General features: G+C 41.8%; 1 protein-coding gene across 4 annotated transcripts in view; it reads right to left on the reverse strand.

Moving 5' to 3' along the window:
* TPCN1 (two pore segment channel 1) overlaps positions 1-22,565 on the reverse strand; it is a 72,442-nt gene that overhangs the window by 42,519 nt on the left and 7,358 nt on the right. For 3 of the 4 annotated variants that reach the window (XM_075898207.2, XM_075898206.2, XM_075898208.2), the window contains exons 3-5: positions 5,903-6,027; positions 2,929-3,105; positions 316-429 (exon numbers count right to left, since the gene is read on the reverse strand). In XM_075898207.2, the coding sequence (XP_075754322.1) occupies positions 316-429; positions 2,929-3,105; positions 5,903-6,027 (416 nt within the window). Of the gene's footprint in view, positions 1-315; positions 430-2,928; positions 3,106-5,902; positions 6,028-8,363; positions 15,637-22,565 lie in introns of those variants that run through there. The other variant, XM_075898210.2, reaches the window with a different exon arrangement.

The raw sequence follows: 22,565 nt of genomic DNA on the forward strand, positions 1-22,565 counted from the left end.
GCAATGGAACAGCCTTTACAGAAGGGAGGAAACAAAGTAGTACCGCTGCAGATGTACTTCAGCAAGTTCATGCAGGGTACAGAGGAATATCACCTGTGTTCTAGAACATTGAGACCATAACTGGAGAAAGATATTTTAAGAAGGTAAAAAGAATTCCAAAATGTAGACATGGACAATAGCTCACATAATAGCAGTTGGGAGACAACTCAAATGCCCTGTATACAATAGCCCAATATTTATTTTGGTTCTTTGGTGACAGAAGTCAATGAAGGAGGAAAAAACACTGAAGACAGACAAGGAGTGGAGCAGGCTTACCTTAACCATGGTTCTTTTGTGTCGGAGATAAGTGTAGAAGCCCATCCATCTCATCTTCATAGCAAGTTCAAACACCACAACCACTAATGCAAAGAGTTCCAAGGTTGCATGGATCTGTAATCAGACCACCAATAAAATTTATCTTATCAATTTCCACTGGTTCCAGAAACCAAAGTCTGACACTCCCTTCTCAAGAAGTTAGGGGCTTCTGTAACAAACCTCTGGTTTGTAAAAATTCAGGCTTCTATCTCTGCAGGAGAAGACCTGAATAAATACTGAAAACATTTGCACAATCGGAACAAACAGTCCTCTGTCATTAAAACAATCTTAGTTAGCCTGGCACTAATATTTTAAGAATTAGATCTTTTCCCCCCAAACATGTTCAACAAATTGGTAACAGCTACTGAGCACTTTGGAAAAAATCCAGCCTTACATCACTAAAGACTTTCTCTAACAAAGGTTCCCTTTGCATTTTTTTCTATTGGTGCTATCCCAGAAATAATGTGTGATAAAACCATCAATAAGAACTATTTTGCCATTTTTAGGAGTATGATAAATATTCATTTCCAAGTAATTATCTCATGCTCTTTTTGCACCTCAAAAATGGCTCTTTGAAAGGTCCCAGCTTGGCATATACCCCTGTGATGTGGTATGGGAATAAGAGTTGGATAAAAAAAGAGCTTGCATATATGAAAAATTATGGATGATTAGAAATACTACTCTGAATAGCCATCATGATAACACTTAGCACTTAATTATAGGGCCAGCTTCCCTTTTGCAGGTGCAAGCTGCACTCACAAATCTGAATGCTTGCACTATACTCACAGGGAGTTACACACACAAATTATGGCTTACACTCAATTCATTTTTGTAGACATTCTGCACCCACAGAAAGTGAGAATTGGCCTTTAAAAACATCTAGCTATAAAGTGTCAAAGCACTTTAAAATGAATTCTCACAAACATGGAAAAAAGCCTGAGTAAACAGAGGCATGGAGATTAAGTGACTTATCCACATTATAGGAGGAATCTGAGTGAGACCTAACATAACACTATTTTCAAACATACCAAGGGACAAAGATCTGAAATGTTTTGATTCTAAGAGCTGCTAATGATTCTGTTTGAATACATCATGGGCAGTACTGTCTGAGACAGGGGTCAGCAACCTTTTCAAGCCAAAGAGATAAGCAACATCAAAATTCAGAACAAGTGGTCAACAAAGAGCCTGTAAGAATGCTCATTTGCATAACTGAAAATATACAACTTATTACTACTGATTAATAGCATACATGAAACATTGTACTCAGACTATTTAATGGGATGTCTGCTGCTGCATCTTTTCACGCTTTTTTTGAAGTTTGCATAACTGGTCAAATCCACCTTCATGCACATATTCAGGCGGTCTTCTGTCAATTTTATAGCAGGGGGCTGGGATATGTGGGGGTGCAGAAGTGTTATGGCAGAGGACTAGGGATGTAGGAGTATCAGGGGCTGAGGGCAGGGAGTTCAGATGTATGAAGTATGACTCAGAGTTGGCGTGTGGAGATGAAGGAGTGTTATGATGCTGCGGCCAGATGTGGGCTGGGCCCCAATTGCATGCTTGTTGGCCAGGCTTCATTTTTAAATAAAGTAAAATATTATGTCTGGCACAAAAGTTTTCAACATCGTCTTGTGGCCACTGTCGCACAGGAAGGAAAAAAACCCTCACCAAAAAAGAGAGGTTAAGTTTGCAGGACAGGGCTGCCAGTGAGTGGGACAGTGATGGGGAAGGAGGATCTGGGCAGAAGATAGGGGGAAGGAGGTAGGATGGAGTGAGGTGGTAAGGGCTGGGTGGGTGAAGGGTAGGGTGCAGGAGTCGGCTGGGGCAAAGTGTCTGGGGGGAGGAAGCAGGAGAGGGCAGAGGGTGTGGACTCTCAGCAAGGGAGAGGGGCGAAATGAGTGAGGGGGAAGGGGTTCAGGTTCTGGACATGAAGGGGTGTATACCATGAAACACCGCCTCCCACTGCTTCCATTCACTGGATTCTGGCCAATGGATACAAAGGGGAAACCTCCAGGAAGTTTGTCCCTGAGAAACTGTTTCCTCAGCTATAGGAGGATGGGGAGGAAGGGAGGATGACACTGTAGTGCATGGAGCCATTTTTGGCTGTGCACGTTTTCTGCACACCAGATCCAGCGGGGAGGCTCAAGGCTTTCTCTGCCCACCCTCTCCTGCATGAAGCTGGCATTGGCATTCCAATTTGCAAGGAGCTATAAGGCTATAGCACCAACATGAGCTTCAAGCTGCGGGAAGAGCTGGGGGTGAGGAAGTGGAGCTGCATCTCTGCAAGAACCACATCTGGTTCCCTAAGTGAACCATATTTGGCTCATAAGCCATAGATTGCTAACTCCTGGTCTGGGATGTTAACCTTTAAAAGCATCATACATATGTCCTGTGTTGCTTGTTAACCAGAGTGAGCCTGATCTCATGGAAAATAAATTCTGCTATATCTATATTGATGAAAAACATTGCTTCTGCTCTGCCCAGGTATTAACACAAACCAAATATTTACAGTGTTCCTGCCTTCTTGCTCTGTGCCCATAAACTCATTGTCATTTTGTGACGTCAGCTACATACATAGATGCCAAGGCGAAACATGGGGACGGCGGGGGCCTCGCAGAGAGATAGCAGCAGGAGCAGCAGTGCTGGCGTCAGCTCCATTAGATAGAAAAGGTGATTGTGTACAAAGAGATAGGCAGCCAACGATTTGGCATTCTTGGGGTGGGTGAAGAATTTATCATTGTTTTCTCCTTCCTACAGAAAACAACATCAGCAGCATTAGTCATGTTTTGCACTTCAAGAACAACAACTTTACATACATCAAATCAGTTTAACAACTGTCCTGTGAAGGAAATAGTGTTATTCTTATTTTACAGACTGCTAAGAGAATTCATTGAGTGATTAAGTGTCTTTTCTAAAGGGCAGAGATAGGTCTAGAACTCAGAAATTTTGGGTCTCAAGGGCATGCTGTAACTATTTGGTAACAATGCATATATTATACATAAGGTATACTCCCCTTTTCTGTACATATATTTTACTAGTACAAAATACACTAACAGCTGGCAGCTTTCTAAGTATTCATTTCTTAGGAAAAGCTAACATTGTCCATATCATTTTACAGGATAGTTAAAGACATTTAGCTAACACCACTAATAAACTCTGACATTGTTAACTTTTAATTATTTCCACCTTTGTGACTTCACATCAAACTGATGAACATCAAGGACAGAACTCTAACCCATGCCCAACTGGTTGACAGTCATGGTTTCTTATCTTAACTTTGCAAAATGACTGAAGGGAGCATTCTTTTGTAAAAGCATTAATACACTGTCCAGTATATTCCAGAAAGGAATATAGAAAGCTGGAGACAAAAAAAACAAAGATGTCTATACACTGAAGCGTCGTGTCCTCTTGCTCCAGGATCTTAACATTAAAAAAAACAAAACAAAACACAAAAAGAAACCAGTTACTGTACTCTAACTGTTTGCTTGCAACTGATTTACATCGGTAGCTTTTTTTTTTTTACAGGTTAAAGAAGTAATAAAAGACTGCCCTGCTTCCAATGGATCTATACTGAATAGTTCTCATCAGTCTCCCAATATTGGGCCATCAAGCAGCCATTTCTATTGTTTAAGATAGAGCTGCAAGGTGCAACCTAGTGGGTTGCACAAGTGGCCCTTCAGGTCAGTGTGCCGCAAGACTGTCCTAACTGAGAGTTTCCCAGGATATGGTGGTTTTGCTAATTGTGCATGTGTAACTAGAATTTGCAGGGTATTCCCATTGAACTGCTGTAACAGTGCTCTGATTTGGATTCAAAGGGAACACGAGACTCTTATAGTCAGTGCGCTATCAGCGCACACCTCACATGGCGGGGAGGTGTGTGTGTGTGTGTGTGTGAGTGTGTGTGAGCGTGTGACAGAAACCAGCAGAATCTGGCAACCCCGTTTTGGGGCAATAGTCAACAAAATGTTTCTAGGGTCACACACAGAAACCCAATGGGTCACAGATTCCCAACAACTGAACTAGACGTTCTCACATTGTGGACCAGTTGTCTGAAGTTGTCATGTCGTGCTGCTTAGTTGTTTCCAACTGAGACAGCTAAATACTTCCAGAACATTACATTTCTAGGGAAGGCAAACCAATTACAATAAGGATGTTAAGCAATTATGGTTTGGAGGTGAGGTCAGGTCCATAAGACAGTTGTTCCATTAAAAGGTGATCCACACGGCAAATGTGAGCTAACAACTTAATCCCTCGGAATCATCTCACAGGGAAAGAGACAATTCTCAAGAGTACGTGAAAGATCGTGTTCTGTTTCACTACTACAACTATTAGTTAGTGATCCTGACATGAACTTCTAATCAGAGAAAGCTAGCTATAAATCAACAGGACATTCTTTTCCATGTTTCACCCAAAACAAGTTTGTAGACTGAAATTCTATCCTTTGGTAACTAGCCAATTCAAAATATTGAGCAACTAAGTCTTCTTATCCAGATAGCAAACTCCAACTTAAAGGTGCTAATTTAGATAAGCAATGTGAATACAACGTAAGTTATGTCTACTTCATTTCAAGGACATCAATATGGCAACTGGTCAAAACAGCAACAAGAATAGTTTTTTTGGATTGGAAGAATTTAGGTTACTGTATGCATCAAAATGAGAGCCTTCATTAACTCAGTGAATGTTCACAGAGAACTTGTAATATAAACATGTGCTCACATAAAACACAGAATCATAGAATACTAGAACAGGAGGGACCTCAAGAGATCATCAAGTCCAGTCCCCTGCCCTCATGGCAGGACCCAGTACTGTCTAGATCGGGGGAGGGGGAGGTGGAACCAGCAGAATCTGGCAACTCCGTTTTGGGGCAATAGTCACCAAAATGTTTCAAGGGTCACACATGAGGCCCCCAGCTTGCCTGGATCCAGACCCTGAGGCTCAGACCTCCACCCAGCATTGGGGAGCCAGTCCTGATGCTTGCGACCCCTTGCCATCCCATTGCAGGCTACAGCACACAAAATCTACTAGCCTGGGTCCCCAGCCTCTGGTGTGAGAGGGTAATGTACAGAGTGTCTTGCTCCTTCTCAGTCAGAGTCCATGTCAGTAAGGTTTTTTGTTTGTTTGCTTTTCACTTGTGTGCGGTCCCTGATTTTTCTGTGGGTCAGCGGCCCCAGACCCAAAAAATGCTCCCCACCTCGGTCTAGATCATCCCTGATATATTTAAGAGCAGGTTAGATAGACATTATCTCCAGTGATGGAGATTCTACAGCATCCCTAGGCAGACCTGAATAAGGTTGACTGGTCAAGATCACAGAGTGTCAGAATTAGGAATAAATCTCAATCCGTCCTCTAACTATAAAGTCACTCTCTCTTTAGAATTAGTTGTAATCAGGAAATTTCACAAATATATTTTCTATATTTAATAATGATCAAGATTTACAAGTCCACTCTCCCAATTTATTCAAAGGGTTATTTTCTGTTCAAGTCCCTGATGAGTAATTTCATATACAGGGTAGATTATTTGATCACAAAACTGAATAGAAAGACTGACCTGGAGGTAGATTGCTGCCTCTTGGTACTTCATTTCCCAGTTGTCTCTGGTAGATCTTTGCTGAGAATAGCAGTCCCCTGTTGCTGGGCTAGACATATCATTAACAAGATCACAGCTGCCTCCATCTGCATCCATAGGACAGGGCACAAGAGACAGAAGAGAGAGATGTACAATTAAGAAGCCCAACTTTGATCAACGAGAATGCACCAATCTTGTCTGGAACATAAGCAACCCAGGTATCAAGTAATAAGAAAAGTTACAAGCATCAAGTGACACCTGAACATAAAGTGACAATGCAGACACTGCCCAATGGAGTCTTCAAAAGAAGCAGCTTTTCAAAAGCCAGGATCAGCTCACAAATTCAGCACTCAAGGACTCTGGGATGCTTGAACATGAGAAATTTATAACAGGACATATTGGATTCTATCAAAATAGAACAAGGTCTTTTGATTCATGATCTGTTTCAGATTCATCCCTCTCGTCAAAAGCAACAAATTAGAAAGAGATAGCAAACTTCAGAAAGCCATTTTGGGTATATGTAAACAAGAAAAACAAAGTCAAAATACTCTGGAACTTTTTTTAGACTGAATGCTAAGGAAGAATGGGTTAGAGCAAGCAACAGAAACTAAAATCACAATACTTATTATAGAAAGCTTTACATTTTCAGAGTGCTTTATAATTATTATTTCATCTTCACAACCCTCCAAAAACAAGAAAATATCAGTATCTACATCTTGCAGCTAAAAAGAAATATGGTATCTTTTTAATCTTTAAAAAAAACTTTCCAACTAAGAGTGCTCTATCATTTACATAGGATTCTATGGACAAAATCCATGTATAAAAAGGGTATTAACTTGAGTAACTGTGAAATTCCCCTTGCCACCACTCAAATGAAAGATTATAATCTGCAAAATTCTTAGACACCTTCAACTACTGCTTTTTTTAATTATTTTTTAAAAGATTGTGTATATGCATATATTCCCAGGAGACAAACTGTTATGTAAATTTCAGCTTGACAGCAGAAGCATCCAAGTATTCTGGTCAGGCATAATGCGTAGAGGAGTTAGAGGGACCATGGCTTCATCAGAATTTGCTAACCTCTCAGCAGATGTCATCACATTGACAGAGACTCCTACCTTGGAGCAGAAATTAAAAATGGAAATTTCACATTCAGAATAGTTAAATGTTCAGAAAAAGTTACTAGCATGCCAAGGAAACAGAATTATAATGGAAGCCTAGTCTGTTGCCTGCACTACAGTGTGTTTTGTAACTAGCATCTATTTTTGCATTTCTTAAATGTTTTAATTAATAATCCTAATAGTGCATTAATATGTCTTTGCTAAATAAAATTATAATTTGGTTAATACTTGTGAGGATGACATTTCTGAAATATATCCTGAAAACAAATCAACAAAAGCAAAAGCTAAAAAAAATGGACTCTGAACATATGAGCCATAAAGATCCATTTGATTTATGGCAGGGTATTTGGGATAAAAAGGGATCTCTAAAAGCTGGCAAGGTAGACCCAGAATTGAGGGAAGGGAATCCTCTTAGTTACTGGTAGCAACTGGGTGAGGCACATGGCTACTTTTAGACAGATATATTTGCACAGTTATTTATCAGCATTGTCAAACAGGCCACATGTAGCCCAACTGCAGTTTGAAAACAATTTCACTTTATTTACTTCAGAGACTACAGCTCCTTTACAGGCCAGACTTTTGTCCAATTTTCTTGTTCACTTGCCTCAAACTGTACAAGCCTAGGTAAGTATTGAAACAACTGGAACCTTTCAAAATATCAGAATTTATTTATTTCATTTCTCTGTTTTAAAAATATCCCACCAACATTAAAAATCTGACAACACCTCACAAAATTTAAGAATGCCAAAACGAAGTTCAGCCCAATCTAGCCATAGGTTTGTAGCATTCAAGACTTTTCCTTTAATCTTTAAAATGTTTTTCAAACAGAGATCTCCCCTTGATTGGAATCAAATCAACATTTTGCAAGGATGCAAAAAGCAGCGCTGGGTTAAACAAAAACTTTTCCAACATTTCATACACACGTTGCTAACCGGTGAAATACAAGAGATGTTCCCAAATGCAAATACAACTCCTCAGACCTGAGAGTCAGAAACAATATTTGAAATCTGCTGTTTTCTCTCTGCCCAAAACATATCCGTGCTAGTCCCACACAGAATGGAAGACTGATTAAGTATCCTATTGTGGAACTCCATTTACACTGTCTGTTCATTCCCACTGGGTACCAGAAAGTTCATCTAAAATCCCAAGGAACTAGTATTATTTGGCTAAAATAATAATAAATATGAAATGAGACTGACTCTTGTTTGGCAGCCATCCAGGTAACTAATTTCTTCACTGCTCCCCTGATAACAGTGATATAGACTAATGTAACCCTTCACTCCACTCAAATCATGCTGTAGACCAGCTCCAGTTGTATTTACCATTCATGTCAGTCAGATAGGAAGATCTCTCCACCGGATTCTCATAATCTTCTGAGTGAAAGGCAGACTGCTTCCACCACCGCATGTCAGTCTTCGCCTCAACATGCAGATGCAATGTATTTGAAGATGGAAGTAGGTAGCGGAAGAAGAATTACAACAGTTTAAGTTCTTCTTCTCTGTCTGAAAGTTTTAGCTGACTCAATATTTTAAGTTTAGAGATGACAATATTTTAAGAAAAGCTAAACAAACTAGATTGCCTTTTACTCTCTGAAAAAGAAAACCCACATATAAAATAAATTGTTCTTGTATGGAAAGTGGCTCAAAGCTTCAGTTAAAAGTTCATCCCCATGAACTGGATGCATGATTTTTCAGAAGGCTTATTCACTGTATGAAGAGTTTCTAAAATTAATTCCAGTTATCAAGAATGGATTCATTTGCACTTCCCTTTTTTCCTGGAACACAACAGAATCTGCTAACTCTGCAAGTGTTCCGCTAATGGGAAAGGATTTAATAAAGTGCTGAGCATTCAGTGTAAAAGAACACACTCCCTCAACCAAAAATATTTTCATTTTTTGTGAAGTTCATAGTACAAAGGATGTGAAGAAATATTCCAGCTGAACTGAACAGATGGTAATATTTTCCCTACTCTGATGTAACTTACAGACATTTCCTTAAAAAAAAAAAGCCAGCTGGCCTGCTTACACAAGGCATCCAGAATGATCCAGAATGAAACTGCAGGAACTCCCAATATTTTCATTCATAAGAGCATAGCATGCTCCAGTGTAAATAGTTTCCATATGCCCGCAATTTTTTTATATATGGAGAAAAGGGAAGAAACAAACAAAACAAAACTTTCCTCACTCTGAACAGTTCCCTTTTCCCTTTATTAAATGAGGTACCCTGCTAACCAACAGACTTTGCTTTCTCCTCTGACAGGGAAAGGAGGGTAAGCAACTTCTGCCACTGAGATTTGGTCAAGAAGTATGCTGCTGTTGGAAATGGATCAATGCCAATGCAAGGCTATGTGTAAGCTATTAGACAGAGGCAGGAGGGAGTGGCCCAAGCTCCCTGCCAACAGAGGCTACACGAGCATCCTACATGCCTCCCTCCTATACTGCTGATAGAGAGGGTGCAGCGGGGGAGAGGGGAGGGAGAAGGGGAGATGGCTCTGCCAAAGCCAATACACGTAACGAGACAGCTTGAAAGCCAGCTTCCCACATGAACCGGTTCCTGCCTGCACCTCTCACCCTCCACACTGCTGCAGAGCAGGAAGGAGAATGGGGAGGTGGAAGAGGAGGTTACTCACTTTTAGCAGTAACTGGAATTCAAGATGAGAATCCCTGTGGGTGCGCCAAAGCAAATGTCTGCGTGCCCAGTGCCACAGACTGGATTCTTCACAACAGTGCATGAGGGGAGGGAAGGAAACCATACATGAGCAGCAAGGGAGGCACATGGATTCTACTCAGGACTACTACACATGCATGGCCACTCTCCCATCAGTTCCTTCTTCACCTGGATACCTGACCACAAAAAGGAGTCCAAAGTAGAGGAGAGGAAGGGAGGGTGGTGGCGCACCCACAGGGACACTCATCTCAAAGAACATCAGTTACTGCTAAAGGGGAGTAACCTCCTTTTCTTGAAGAGACTTTCCTGTGGGTGCTTCACAGCAGGTGACCGGAAAGCAAGGTATCCTATAGAAGTAGGGACTTCAGATCAGGCAAGTAGGCCATTGACAAGACAACCCTTGCCACTCTGGTGGAGGAAAGGTCCCCAAGAAAGTGCACAGCGCCTGGCAAAGGTTTGGTCTGAGGTCCATGGAGCAGAGCAGGTTACAATGTGGCTTCTGCCCTGGGGAAGTGCACACAAATTGAGGTAGGTGGTGACAATTGGTTTTGGTTGCAACATTTTGATGTGGTCTGAGATCCAGTGTGACAGTTTTGGGGATGATATCTGCTGTCCCTTGTTGCATTCTATGATAAAAATGAAGAGTTTAGAGGACACTCTGAAAAGTCTGGTTCTACATACATCAAGGGTATGCATTTGTGCTTCGAAAGCATTGGCATGAGGCTTGGGGAAGACCACAGGTAAGTGGATGGCCTGGTTGATGTGGAAAGATGATTGGTCCTTGGGATGGGTGAACAGAGACACCTTATCTTTGGGGGGAGAGGGGAAAGTTTGCATTAGGGCAGCCATTTCCCCCACCTGATGGGCTGATGTTATTGCCACTAGGAATGTCATTTCCAAGGATAGGTGAAGAAGCGAGCATGTAGCCATGTGTTCAAATGAGGGTTGTATGAGGGAGCTTAGCACCAAATGTAAGTTCCGAGGTGTATGTGGAATGGTTATAACATTTGGAGGCCTTTCAGGAATCACTTCATCGTGGGATGTGCAAAGACTGGTGTCATCAATCTTCATATATCATGTTGCGATAGTGGCCAAATGTCCCTTAATTGAACTGATGGAGAGATGGGAATTTAAGGTGCAATAGGTTGTCAAGTATCACAGGTATTGGGACTGTCTCTGGACCTATGTTGCAGAAGTAGCCTAGCAGACAAATCGTGACCATTTGTCCCTATGTGTCTTGAGTTAAGGGAATGTGGAGAAGTGCCTTTTGTACCTGGGTGGAGCACTGTAGCTCTGAGAACCAACTAGGTACCAGACTTTCAGGTGCAGTGTTAGAAACTGTGGGTGTGAAACTTTGGTTGGAAAAGGATCTTTGGATTGCATGATTGGGATTGCAAGCAAGGGAACCATGGTTGCTGTGTCCAGCAAGGGGCTATGAAGATGATCCTTGCCTGGTCTCTTCTTATTTTGAGAATTTCCCTGTTGAGAAGGGGAATTGGAGGGAAGACATATAGTAGGTAATGGGTCCACTTGAGTGAGGGCATCTGAGGGAGCCCTTGCCAATGCCAACTCCTGGAGGAGTACAGGAGACATGAAAATAGTTATGCTAGGTCTTAGCATGTTAAGTAGATGGAAACAATAGAACCTGGGCTTTTATAGAGGGAAATCCACTATGACAAGGTCTTTCACAAATGCCAGAAAAAAAACCCCATAAACTGATGTAGTACTCCTCTGGAAGCCATAGGGGTAGCACTGACAAAGATTCCATGCAATGGGAGCAGCAGGGGAGAAAAGCTTCTAGGCAAGAGGTTCCTGGTGCTGCCATTTTCTCCAGAGCCCAGACTGGATCTAGCCCTGGTCTGCCCCAATCCAGCCTGCCAGGCTCAGGGCTCCCCGCTGCAGCAGGGAGCAAGTGCTGGTACTTCAGCTATGGGGGTGGGGGCCGCATGTGTAGGGCTGGAAAACCAACTCCTCGCGGCAGGGCTGCAGTACCAGCTTGAGCCCAGAGTCTAACTGGCCAGAGCCAGGAAAGCCATGGACGGTAGCTTCACAACCTCTGTCCTGATGGCACCACTGAAATGGTCCTAACAGATGTTTCAGAGCGATAGCTGTTAGTTGTTTTTTCAATTACAGACTAATAGTCTCTAAGGAGCTGCAGGATTAACAAAAATTTGAGATGGCATCATGAGCTTTCATGGGCACAACCCACTTCTTCAGAAAAATGGAGTTTAAGGGGTCCAGTTTCCAAATAAATAGCAAATAAAGAGCAGGGATGGGTAGGAAATGGAAAGGAGAAAAAAAATGGGAAAATAGGGTCCATGCTAAACGAAGCTGATAAGTGGGTTCTTAGAACCCACTCTAAGAACTTGGTGTTTGGCTTTTTCTGTCATTAGGACGTGGAACGTAGCAGGTAATCCCGTTAAGGCCTTTGTTTAAACCTCTATTGTAGGTATCAAACTTGTAAATGAAATTAAGTTCTGCAGATTCCCTTTCAAGCTGGTTTTTGAAATGGACTTGTAATATGGAAACTTTGAGATACTCATTAATGAGTGCCTTAACAGAGCTTTTCAATACCAATGCCCACTTCAAAATTAATTCAATTTTCAGTGTTTTCATTGTTACCATTTGCCAGTGTTCTGTTATCACTTTCGCCCACCATTCCATCATCATGTTGGAACTTTTGACTTTCTGAATCAACTGTTTACAGGTCAGGAGTGCTTTACCAAGGGAAGGCTAGCATGCCCCAGAATTCAGTGACAGACACGAATGTAGGGTAAAAAAAATTCCGAAACACTTAGACATCCTTCTCTATCTTGGATCCAGCATTCCCTCTAACATTTTCTATCCTGCGGGTGGAGGTGTTGCATTTTCTTTTGCATAGGTTGAAATTTATTGTGTAACACCAATATTGAGGTTGTACTGGTGGTGCACATCCATACACTAACAAAATACATACATATAACCAGGGCTTGACGAACCGCGGCGAAAGCCGCTTGCCAGCCCTGCACTGCGCATGCATGCGATGCCGGTAAACGGGGCGCTGGGCTGATATCTACTAGCCACGGGCGAGTAGATTCAATAGATTGTCGAGCCCTGCATATAACAGTTCATGTGTGGAAGAAAATTTATTAAAACAGTAGTCAACGTTTTTAAGCACAAGACCACTTTTTGAATTTCAGTCAGTTCAGGATCCCTCTCAAACCCAAACACCCCTGCCCTGCCCCTTCACAGAGGCCACACCCTCTTTACTCTGTGGAGATGGGGTACAGGAGAGGGGGACAGAGTGACATGTGCCCCCTGCCTCTGTCTCCCCTATCCTGCACAACAAGCAGGAGGCTCCTAAGAGGCAGCTCTGAGGCTCTGGGCAGGAGCAGCAGAGCAGTGGGGAGAGGAACAGCTGACATGACAGCACTTGATAGCCTCCCAAACGAACTAGTCAGGATCACCTGTCAGAGGCTCCAAGATTTTCCAGTAGATCCTGATCTACTGGTTGGTGAGCACTGCATTAAAACAAGGGATAGTAAACAAGAAGCAATGCTTACAATATTTAATATGAAATTAAAAAAAGAAAATTAACACTACCCTTGGAGTACATGTATCATCTTCCTCCTCCTCTTCTTTTCCAACACCCCAAGCTAATACACCAAAAAGCATATTATCCACACACAGTTCAACTTTAAGATGCTAAACAAATCTATGAGTCAACTAGAAATAGTATTTGCAAGAAGAGCATGATTAATATAATATTTAATGACACTTGAAAGGAGAGTAAAAGGCATTTACTAAGGCTTATAAAGTTTCTCTGGGAAATGTTTAGGATCCACGCTGTAAAAACAGATAAAGTTCTCCTGCTTTGAAATTTTCACCTTGTGTGTCACCTACTCAAAGAGTAGAAGCCCCAGAACAAATTAACACATGACTTCAGGGTTTGTAGATAGATGCATATTTCAAAAGAGGATGCATATACGGTTTCATCCTACAAAACTAGAATCACACCTAACTACTCATGAGACAGAACTCAGAAAACAAAGATCTGGCCTTACTACAATACAATAGATCATGTATTAATTAGTAACACAGGATTTAAAAAAAAAAATCCAACAACCCTAAGATGAGCATTTTAGATAACACTCCAAAAAACTTGTTAAAGATTCTCTTATATTAAGCCATCAACACCTATGTAAACATTGTTTGAAATTCTCAGAGTGGTAGCCATGCTAGTCTGTAACTGAAAAAAATCCAGAAAGACAATATTTAAATCCCGCAACTACTGAATGTATTTAACATAGTAGGTTAGTCTCTCAAGTCATGTTGCCCACTTCTAATGTAACGCTTCTAGATACCAACATTGACTATTTCTTAAGATGAAATCAGAGTCAAGCATCTCAAGCCAGAATTAAGAAGAGGAATGTGATACTGACATATGGAAAAAAAAAAAAGCGGAAAAGAATCTGAAATTAGAAACTTTATTGGGGAAAACTGCATCAATCGGTAAAAACTCAACTCACCAGAACTAGATTAAAATCTCTCTGCTACCGAAACTGAAGTTTATGAACTATATACTCTTAATTATGATTAAAAATGTGTTCTAATATGCCAATATTTGTGGAATTCTGCAATTATCACCTCTTCTTCCTTCTTTGCTCTGGCTGAACTGTGCAAGAAAAATTGCTAATATCCCAAGAGACTGTATACAAGGGAATATGGAGAATTCCTGACTTCTGGGCTCACTTAACTGCTAAGCAAGGAAAATAAGAAGGAGCTACTGTTATGCAGTTCCAATAAGATTTAATAGGGAGTAAAGATACTGTAATTAAGGGCTCGTCTAGACTACGGGGAAGATTCAAAAAATGAGGTTTACCGGGCTTTTTGAAAAAAGGGAGAGAGGAGGCCGAAAAACCCACGCATTTAGGCTATTTTCACTTTTGAAAATTCTGCAGAATTTGCATATCCTCTTTTGAATGTTCCCTGTAGTCTAGACATAGCCCTAAAAGCATGCTCTCAATTGCCAGATCTATGATTTTTTTAAAGATATCTTTTTTATAAAAAAAAAATCTTACCTCTTACATGACTCAGAAGATAGGACTTCACAGAATTTCTGCTTCAAGCACTATATCTATGGTTGCTAAATGTATTTAAATGTTCAAGATTGATGTAAAAATTGCTAGTGATGGAGAATCCGCCACAACTCTTCAGTCATTCTAATGATTATTTGCCTTCATTGTTAATTTTCCACAGTATTTCTAGTCTAAAATTGGTAATAGAGGGCTTTTCCTCTACAAAAGTATAACAAGTCAATAGTATAAATTGTCCACATTTCTTTTCCCCAAAGTAGATACTTACAGACTGACCAAGTCATCCAATAGTAGGGATTTTAAATCCCATTTAATTGGTCAACCAGTAAATGTGAAGTTTAAACAGCTAACTGATTAAACATGAGGACAGGGAGTGGAGCTGGCCCATCCCTGATTTCTGCAGCTGGACTGGAACAGCCCCCTGCCACAGTTAACCAGTTAACCATTAATAACCCCATACAGTACCCATCCAGGAGTTCAGTCTTTTGTTATGACATGTTTTCTAGTCTTTAGAGGTCATCATGGCTCTTTGAACCTTCTTAAATGTTTCAACATCCTTGAAGCATTAACAGAATTGGACAACAGATACCAGCAGCAGTCACACCAATGCCAAATACAGAGGCAACGTGAACAGGTGAGCACTGAGTTTGACCATCTGAGAAGCACATTCACCTCTTTGGCCACAGCACCACACTTTGGAGTTTGTATTCACCTGATTATCTGCTATGTACATCCAGGCTACGTCTACACTGGCATGAATTTCCAAAAATGCTTTTAACGGAAAAGTTTTCCATTAAAAGCATTTTCGGAAAAGCACGTCTAGATTGGCAGGATGCTTTTCCACAAAAGCACTTTTTGCGGAAAAGCGTCTGTGGCCAATCTAGACGCGGTCTTCCGCAAAAAAAGCCCTGATTGCCTTTTTTGCGATCGGGGCTTTTTTGCGGAAAACAGTACTATGCTGTCTACAATGGCCCTTTTGCGCAAAAGTCTTTTGGAAAAAGACTTTTGCCCAAACGGGAGCAGCATAGTTTTTCAGGAAAAGCAGTGATGATTTTACATGAGATCATCAGTGCTTTTCCAGAAATTCAAGCGGCCAGTGTAGACAGCTGGCAAGTTTTTCCGCAAAAGCAGATGATTTTGCGGAAAAACTTGCCAGTCTAGACACAGCCCCTCTGTATTTTTCTAGGATAACTGCTTCCAAGGACAGAGTGCACAATCCTGTAAGTACATTCATTGTTCTACATGTATGACCTTTCCATAAGCCCAAATTGGCTGGCATTAATAAAGTCAGCCTGTATCAGCCATTCCACTATTTTGCCTGCAATCAAAGACAAGCTGATGGGCCTTAAAAAACAAACAAAAAAACCCCCAAACACACACACACACACACACACACCACCCAGGCCATCTCCATTTACTCTTAAAATATGTGCACAGCATTAGCTTTGTTCCAGTTCTCTGTGCTCTCACCTGTGCTCCAAGGGCAAGTGGAGGGGGAAAAACATCCATCCCAAACAGCAGCATTAACATTCCTGACAGCATCTCACCCCTTCTTTTAAAAATGTTTTGATGCAAGTTACCTGACCTTACTTATTTAAAAATGTCTGTCTGAATAGCTTCTGTTTAACATCCTCCTTAGTTTATTGTTGGAATGGAAAAGTAAATCAACATAACTAATGAATACATTAACTCAATTTCCAAAAATCTAGCTCAAATGTTTACTAAACACTTCTGCCACTTCCTAGTTTACATTCATTGCTACCAATTTTCCCTTTCCCCGCCATTTGTTTTGTTGGTTTTATTTTCCCCAAAGACAGGTTTGTTTGTCTTTTTTAACCTGGGTAGCCTGCCTTCTCTCTCAATTGCAGCTTTTTGGGCATCTCGTAAAAAGTATTTAGACAATTCCTAATATCATTCAAGTTTGTTTAATGTCCCTCTCCTTACTGATTTGGCTCATAACTGTATCCAGCTTAATGAAACTGGTCCATTGTAACTGCTGGGGATAAAGAAAAGCCTGGGGATAAAGAAAAGGCTTGACACCTCTCTCATGTTTAAGAAAATGTATTTTGCTTGGTCAGTCATTCCCTCGTTAGTGACACTCTGCTTAGCAAGTTGTGTGTGTGTTTAGCACAGTATATTGCACACCCACCTACTGAGTTGCTCAACTCTCCGTGAATGGCCAGACTTCAATAAAAGCAGAATGCAGACTGCAAAGCAGAGTTAAAGAACAACGTAATGTAGCCTGTAACATCCAGCAAGTTTGCAGTAATTATCCTCACATTTCCAGTTGTTCTGGAATGGCCATCACACTTAGGAGTCTCTGCCCCTCCCATGCATTAATAGGGGTGTCATTACACTACAAAGGAGTATTTTCAAGTTTCAGTAATGACTTACAGATGACAAATAAAATAGTCAACCTGGTTTAGCTATTTTACCTTGAACAGGATAGTATTTGGGCCTTGATTGGCTTTCCTCAAGATACATGTATTTTGAGGGGGGTAAATGCTGCTCACTTCATCCAGGCAGGTATCCCACTGACATCAATGGGACCACTTAGATAAATAAGGCAAGCAAGATTAGACTGACTCAGTAATTCAGTCACTATTCAAGAAAGTACCAAAGACTAATACCCTCAAACATGGTTGCAAGGTCAATGAAGGAAGTGCCATTCTACTCAGATGCACTATTTTTCTGCTGAGGAATCCCCCTCACTCCAGTTATACTATTTCTAACATACTCCTATGCCTTTGGGAGCACAATGACTGCATATGATGGATTGGAAAGGATTAGCTCTGGAGGAGATAATGCTTCTCTCTACTTCCTTACATGTCCTGTTATCATTAAATGGCAATATAATCTGCATTTAGAAATTTGATGAGGCCAAACTCATTAAAATACCTGGGGCATGGGGATTTTTCATTGCTCCTACATATGGAATTGTATGATCACACCCCAATTGTATTGGCATCATCCTCACTTAGCCCAATGCACAGAAGGATGTATGTATTCCATGCAATGAATTTAATGGGTTATCTTCCTATATGTGGCTTTTTCAAAGGTTCTGTGGCTGGCTCCACAAACTGTATTTTGTTCTCATATAAATTCACAGAGGATACCCGAGATTACAGGATTATGATTTACAGAAAAAACAGCAGCACCATGCATCTGGGGCTAGTTTTGTTTATATGTCTAAGGTGTCTATCTTGGCATCTGAGTACCTAATTTCTGTTTGTACTGAAATGTTACATAATTTATTTCCATCAATGCAAGAATGAAAGCACTGTTATGAATATTTCACCAGCTCAGCATAACTCACATATAGTATGCAGTGGTTTTTGCCTCCACTGATATTGACAGAAGTCACTTAAAATTCTGATTTGATCTTGGGTTTGGAACACCACCATGAAAGTCTTCTACCATCAATGAAGAGCAACTTGGTTTGGTGGTTTGATGCATTTTATTTTTTCCCCCAAAGTGAGAGTGCCCTATACAGTTCATGGTAGCCTGAGCTTTTGATTCAAATGCTCTGTAGGGCACAGAGAATTCCAGAGTCACTACACAGTTAACAAAGTTGCACCTAAAGAACTACCCACACAAAAAAGGGAAGTGTTCATCCAATAATACAGCATATTGTTCACAATCATGCTACAAACACATGAAAACACTTGGAAGATGCAAATCTAAAACCAGAGCCTGTCAGAACGCAATAGAGACCATCAAACTCATTTCACTTGCCAGTTTAAAGGATCAGAAATGTAGTGTTCTGGCTCATAAATTCTACTGGTGAATGTGAGCTTAGAACCCTCGAGGCAATAAGAAAATGGCAATCAACAACAACTCTAACCACTGCACAGATGCTGCTGTTTATTTTAGACTGTGCTTCTTAAAGCAATCAGAAAGATAAAATGGTATTTCAACACAGGGGGGCTGACAGCAGCAGGCAGGATCCCTCGATGAAGACACCAAGGACAAAGGAAGTTCTGAGGACTATCATATTGGTTATGATGAGTTAACTCACCATGCTCTGCTTTTGTCCATTTTAATCTGCTAGTAAGCAAACTTGGCCACACCAAATATCCTGCTTCTGCAATGCCCTAAAAATCCACAGGAACCATAAAAATTACAAAAACAAAACCAACTGATGTCTTCCCTGGGAAGACATGAAAGCTAATAACTATTTGTTTCCAACTGTTGTTGGGTTTACTGTTGTCATTTCAGAATCATACATTGAATGTTTTCTAGCTGTTTAAAATCTTTTATATTTCTAGGACCACCTGCTCAAATACTGGAAATCTCTAATATCACTCTACACATCTCTCAACATAAGCCATTAGCCTAGGAAGGAAATACCCTGTTTTTCTGTTCTACTATGCAGTGTGAAGATGTGCTGAGGGAACATGCAAATGATCTCAAAGCGTCAAGGTCATTTTCAACTTCTACATGAAAGGACAGAATGGAAGAATCTGGAAGCAACTCCCATTTCTCATACTTTAATCATCTGTTGTGTGTATAAAACTCGATGTGTTTATAGTTTTGGGGTGTGGAGTGGTGAAGAGGCTTTTCACTTTAGAATAATGAACACTTTATAACCTACAATTAAGTGATCTTATTCTGCACAAGTGTAGGATGCACATGTAGGACTGGGTTGTTGTGTGTTTTTGGGGGGGGGAGGGGGATTAACCATAAAAAATATATATTCTATTCAACAGTGCAGCTGTTCTCTCCCAACAGAGCCCTACTGTGAAAGGTACAATCTATATATTAATGCAGATTAACACCCTCCCCTCCAGCCAAATTGAAAAAGCAAGGCAGGCACAATGAGTTCATGCTAACTGCAAGACAAACCTCTACAGTACTTGGTTTAGTTCAGAGATACTCTTCTGTTGTGTACCATGCACTCTGCTCATACATTAAAATTCTTTTGCCACAGATGCCTTTGTAAAGTGTGACCACCACAGTAAATTCAAGAGAGGTCCATGTTTAAGAGAGGCAATTTGCTCTTCTTAAAAAGTGTCCATAAGTTATCTGGGTTAGAAACATTAAACATCTTCTGTTTGTGTTTCTGTAGACTGTATTGTTGTGAGTCCAGGAGTTCACAAGCTTGGTACCACCTATTGAAAGTCAATGCAAATTAGGCACCAAACTGCCATTATGTGCTTTTGAAAAATCCCATCCCTAAACAAAGGTAACAGAACAAAAATACTGCAGCACTAGGGAGGTTAAGAAACAAGTAACCAGCTAATTGTGTAGTCAATAGGGTTGGAAGCCTCCAGCAGCTGCTGCCGCTCTGCAGTTTAAATGTAGTGAGTCAGGCACACAGGCAGTCCCTCTCTTACTACATTTAAAAACTGCAGAGCCACAGCAGGGGTAGCTCCTGGACCCAGCACAAGCTGGCACTAAGCTGGGCTTGCTCAGTCCTAGCTCACACCAGGTCCAGGAGCCCCTGTCTACATCCAGCCCTGAAAGCAGCAAAATGCACTAGACAAGTCTGGCAAGAGGCAGCCCACATTTTCATTTGGGATGAAGCTTCCTAGCACACCTCATTTAACCACCACTCTCCTGCCTTCCCATCCGGTCCCTGATGCCAAGGTTCCCCCAAGCTAAGTGCCTGTCTGCTGCACACATTCTGGAGAGAGAAGTTGAAGGGCCGAAGCAACCCCAGGCAGGCTGGCCAGGCTCTGAGAAGTCAGTGTTGGGTTGGCAGAGGGTCACTTGACCTGCCTATTCATGCCTCCAGCCCCACAGAGCTGCCCGATGCACCAGAGTGTGTTACCTGGTACCACTTAGGCCAGATAGGAGACAGGCAGAGCTCGACCAGGAATCACAGGGCCAGGGAAGGCCAACAGTGGAGGCTGGGCTGCGTGAGCCTTGCTCAGCCCTCGGCCACTCGCCCTGTTCTGCCCCTTCGGGTTACAGTGCATCCAGGCAGAGCCACACAGCACTTTCCTTGGACAAAGCCGCAGCAATGGGTGAATTCCAATCCCTGCCCTCAAGCCCAGCGGGCTGCTGGTGTGCAGTGCTTAGCCTGGGCTTGCTCCAGCCACGCAATGAGTCCAGCCACACTAGCTCAGCTGTTGGAGCCTTTTCCCAGGTGCCCGCAGGGCATAGCCAGGCTCTCCGAGCACCTGGCTAAAGGTTCTGCCCCACCCCCACCTGTCCAACCCATACAGAGCCCTGAGTGCCACCGGCCCAGAACTCTAAGAAACAGCGATGGTGATATCTGCCCAGCTCATCAGAGGAGATCCACCCCTGGAGTACTGCCAACTCAAGCAATGCAGCAAGCCTACATCTCCCTAAGCCCAGCCTGGGAGGGCCAAGTTTGCCTAGCTGCTGAACTCTGCCTGCCTGGGCTTCAGTCCTCTGCTCCTGGTCCAGCACTGGGCAGCCCTGGCCACTTCCTCCTGCCATGCATAAGTGAGGCTTCTGGGAAAGCAGTGCGAGCCCGGCACGTGGGATGGGCAGAGAATGGAGCTGTGGCTGTGCCACCCCCAGAGCAACTGGCTCGTCCTAGGAGTGGGGGGGGGGGGGGAGAGAAATGCAAGTAGATCACTACAAAATAGAAGTCCTTCACCAAACACTAATTTAACTTCTCTGCCCCACTGAGTTAGGTATAATACACATTTTACAGATAATAAACTGAAGCACAGAAGGATTAAGTGACCTAATCTAGGCCAAAAAAAGAATTCTGACAGAATTGAGGTTGACACTCCTGAATTGTGGCTCCCAGTCTTGACCTCTTACCATGAGTTATCTCCAAATGAAGTAGCTGTAGCACTACTACTAGAACTATTTACAAAGGAGATCAGTTACGGAGGAAGGCCTGATGTAAGAAGATATACTACATGGTATGTAGGAAATTGACCAGACAATCTAGGATGATTTTAAGGCTCTGCTGTCAAAGACTCCACGAATTATAAGGTCAAATGCAAGCTCCTCCTCTGCCCTCACTTTCTCCCCTCCATTACTTTAGTCACAGTCATCACTTCCCATATAATCTGTGTCTGAATATGCAATGTCATCTTCTAATTCTCTCATTGCCATGTAAAGGATTGGTACCTTTATTTTGTAGTAGTCTCTAAATCTTTCACAAAAGAAAAAAGTCAACTTTTAATATTGAATTACTTTCAAATCGAGTCCAGATAAGTTTATTTCACTGCTGATACAAATATGTTCTTGAACCAGAATTTATACAAAGAAATCTGGGTTCCTTTGAGCTTTATCCTGATTATAGGAGACAGCAAGTGGATATTCATATACTGAATGTGTATTTCAGCAAAACAAGGTTATCTATTCCTTGACTAAATTCTAGCCCAATGCTTTGAGCTAGCAATGTTAGATCATAGAATCACAGACCTGGAAAAGACCTCAGAAGGTCATCAAGTCCAGCCCCCTGCTCTAGGCAGGACCAATCCCAACTAAATCAACCCAGCCAGGGCTTTGTCAAGCCGAGACTTAAACACCTCTAGGGATGGAGACTCCACTACTTCCCTAGGTAACACATTCCAGTGCTTCACCACTCTCCTAGTGAAATAGTTTTTCCTAATATCCAACCTGGATCTCTCCCACCGCAACTTGAGACCATTGTTCCTTGTTCTGCCACCTGTCACCACTGAGAACAGCCTTTCTCCATCCTCTTTGGAACCTCCCTTCAGGAAGTTGAAGGCTACTATCAAATCCCCCCTCACTCTTCGCTTCTGCAGACTAAACAGACCCAACTCCCTCAGCTGCTCCTCATAGATCATATGCTCCATCCCCCTAATCATTTTTGTTGCCCTCCGCTGGA

This window comes from Pelodiscus sinensis, chromosome Z (genome assembly GCF_052426305.1).
Source record: "Pelodiscus sinensis isolate ZL-2025 chromosome Z, ASM5242630v1, whole genome shotgun sequence".
NCBI lineage: Eukaryota > Metazoa > Chordata > Testudines > Trionychidae > Pelodiscus > Pelodiscus sinensis.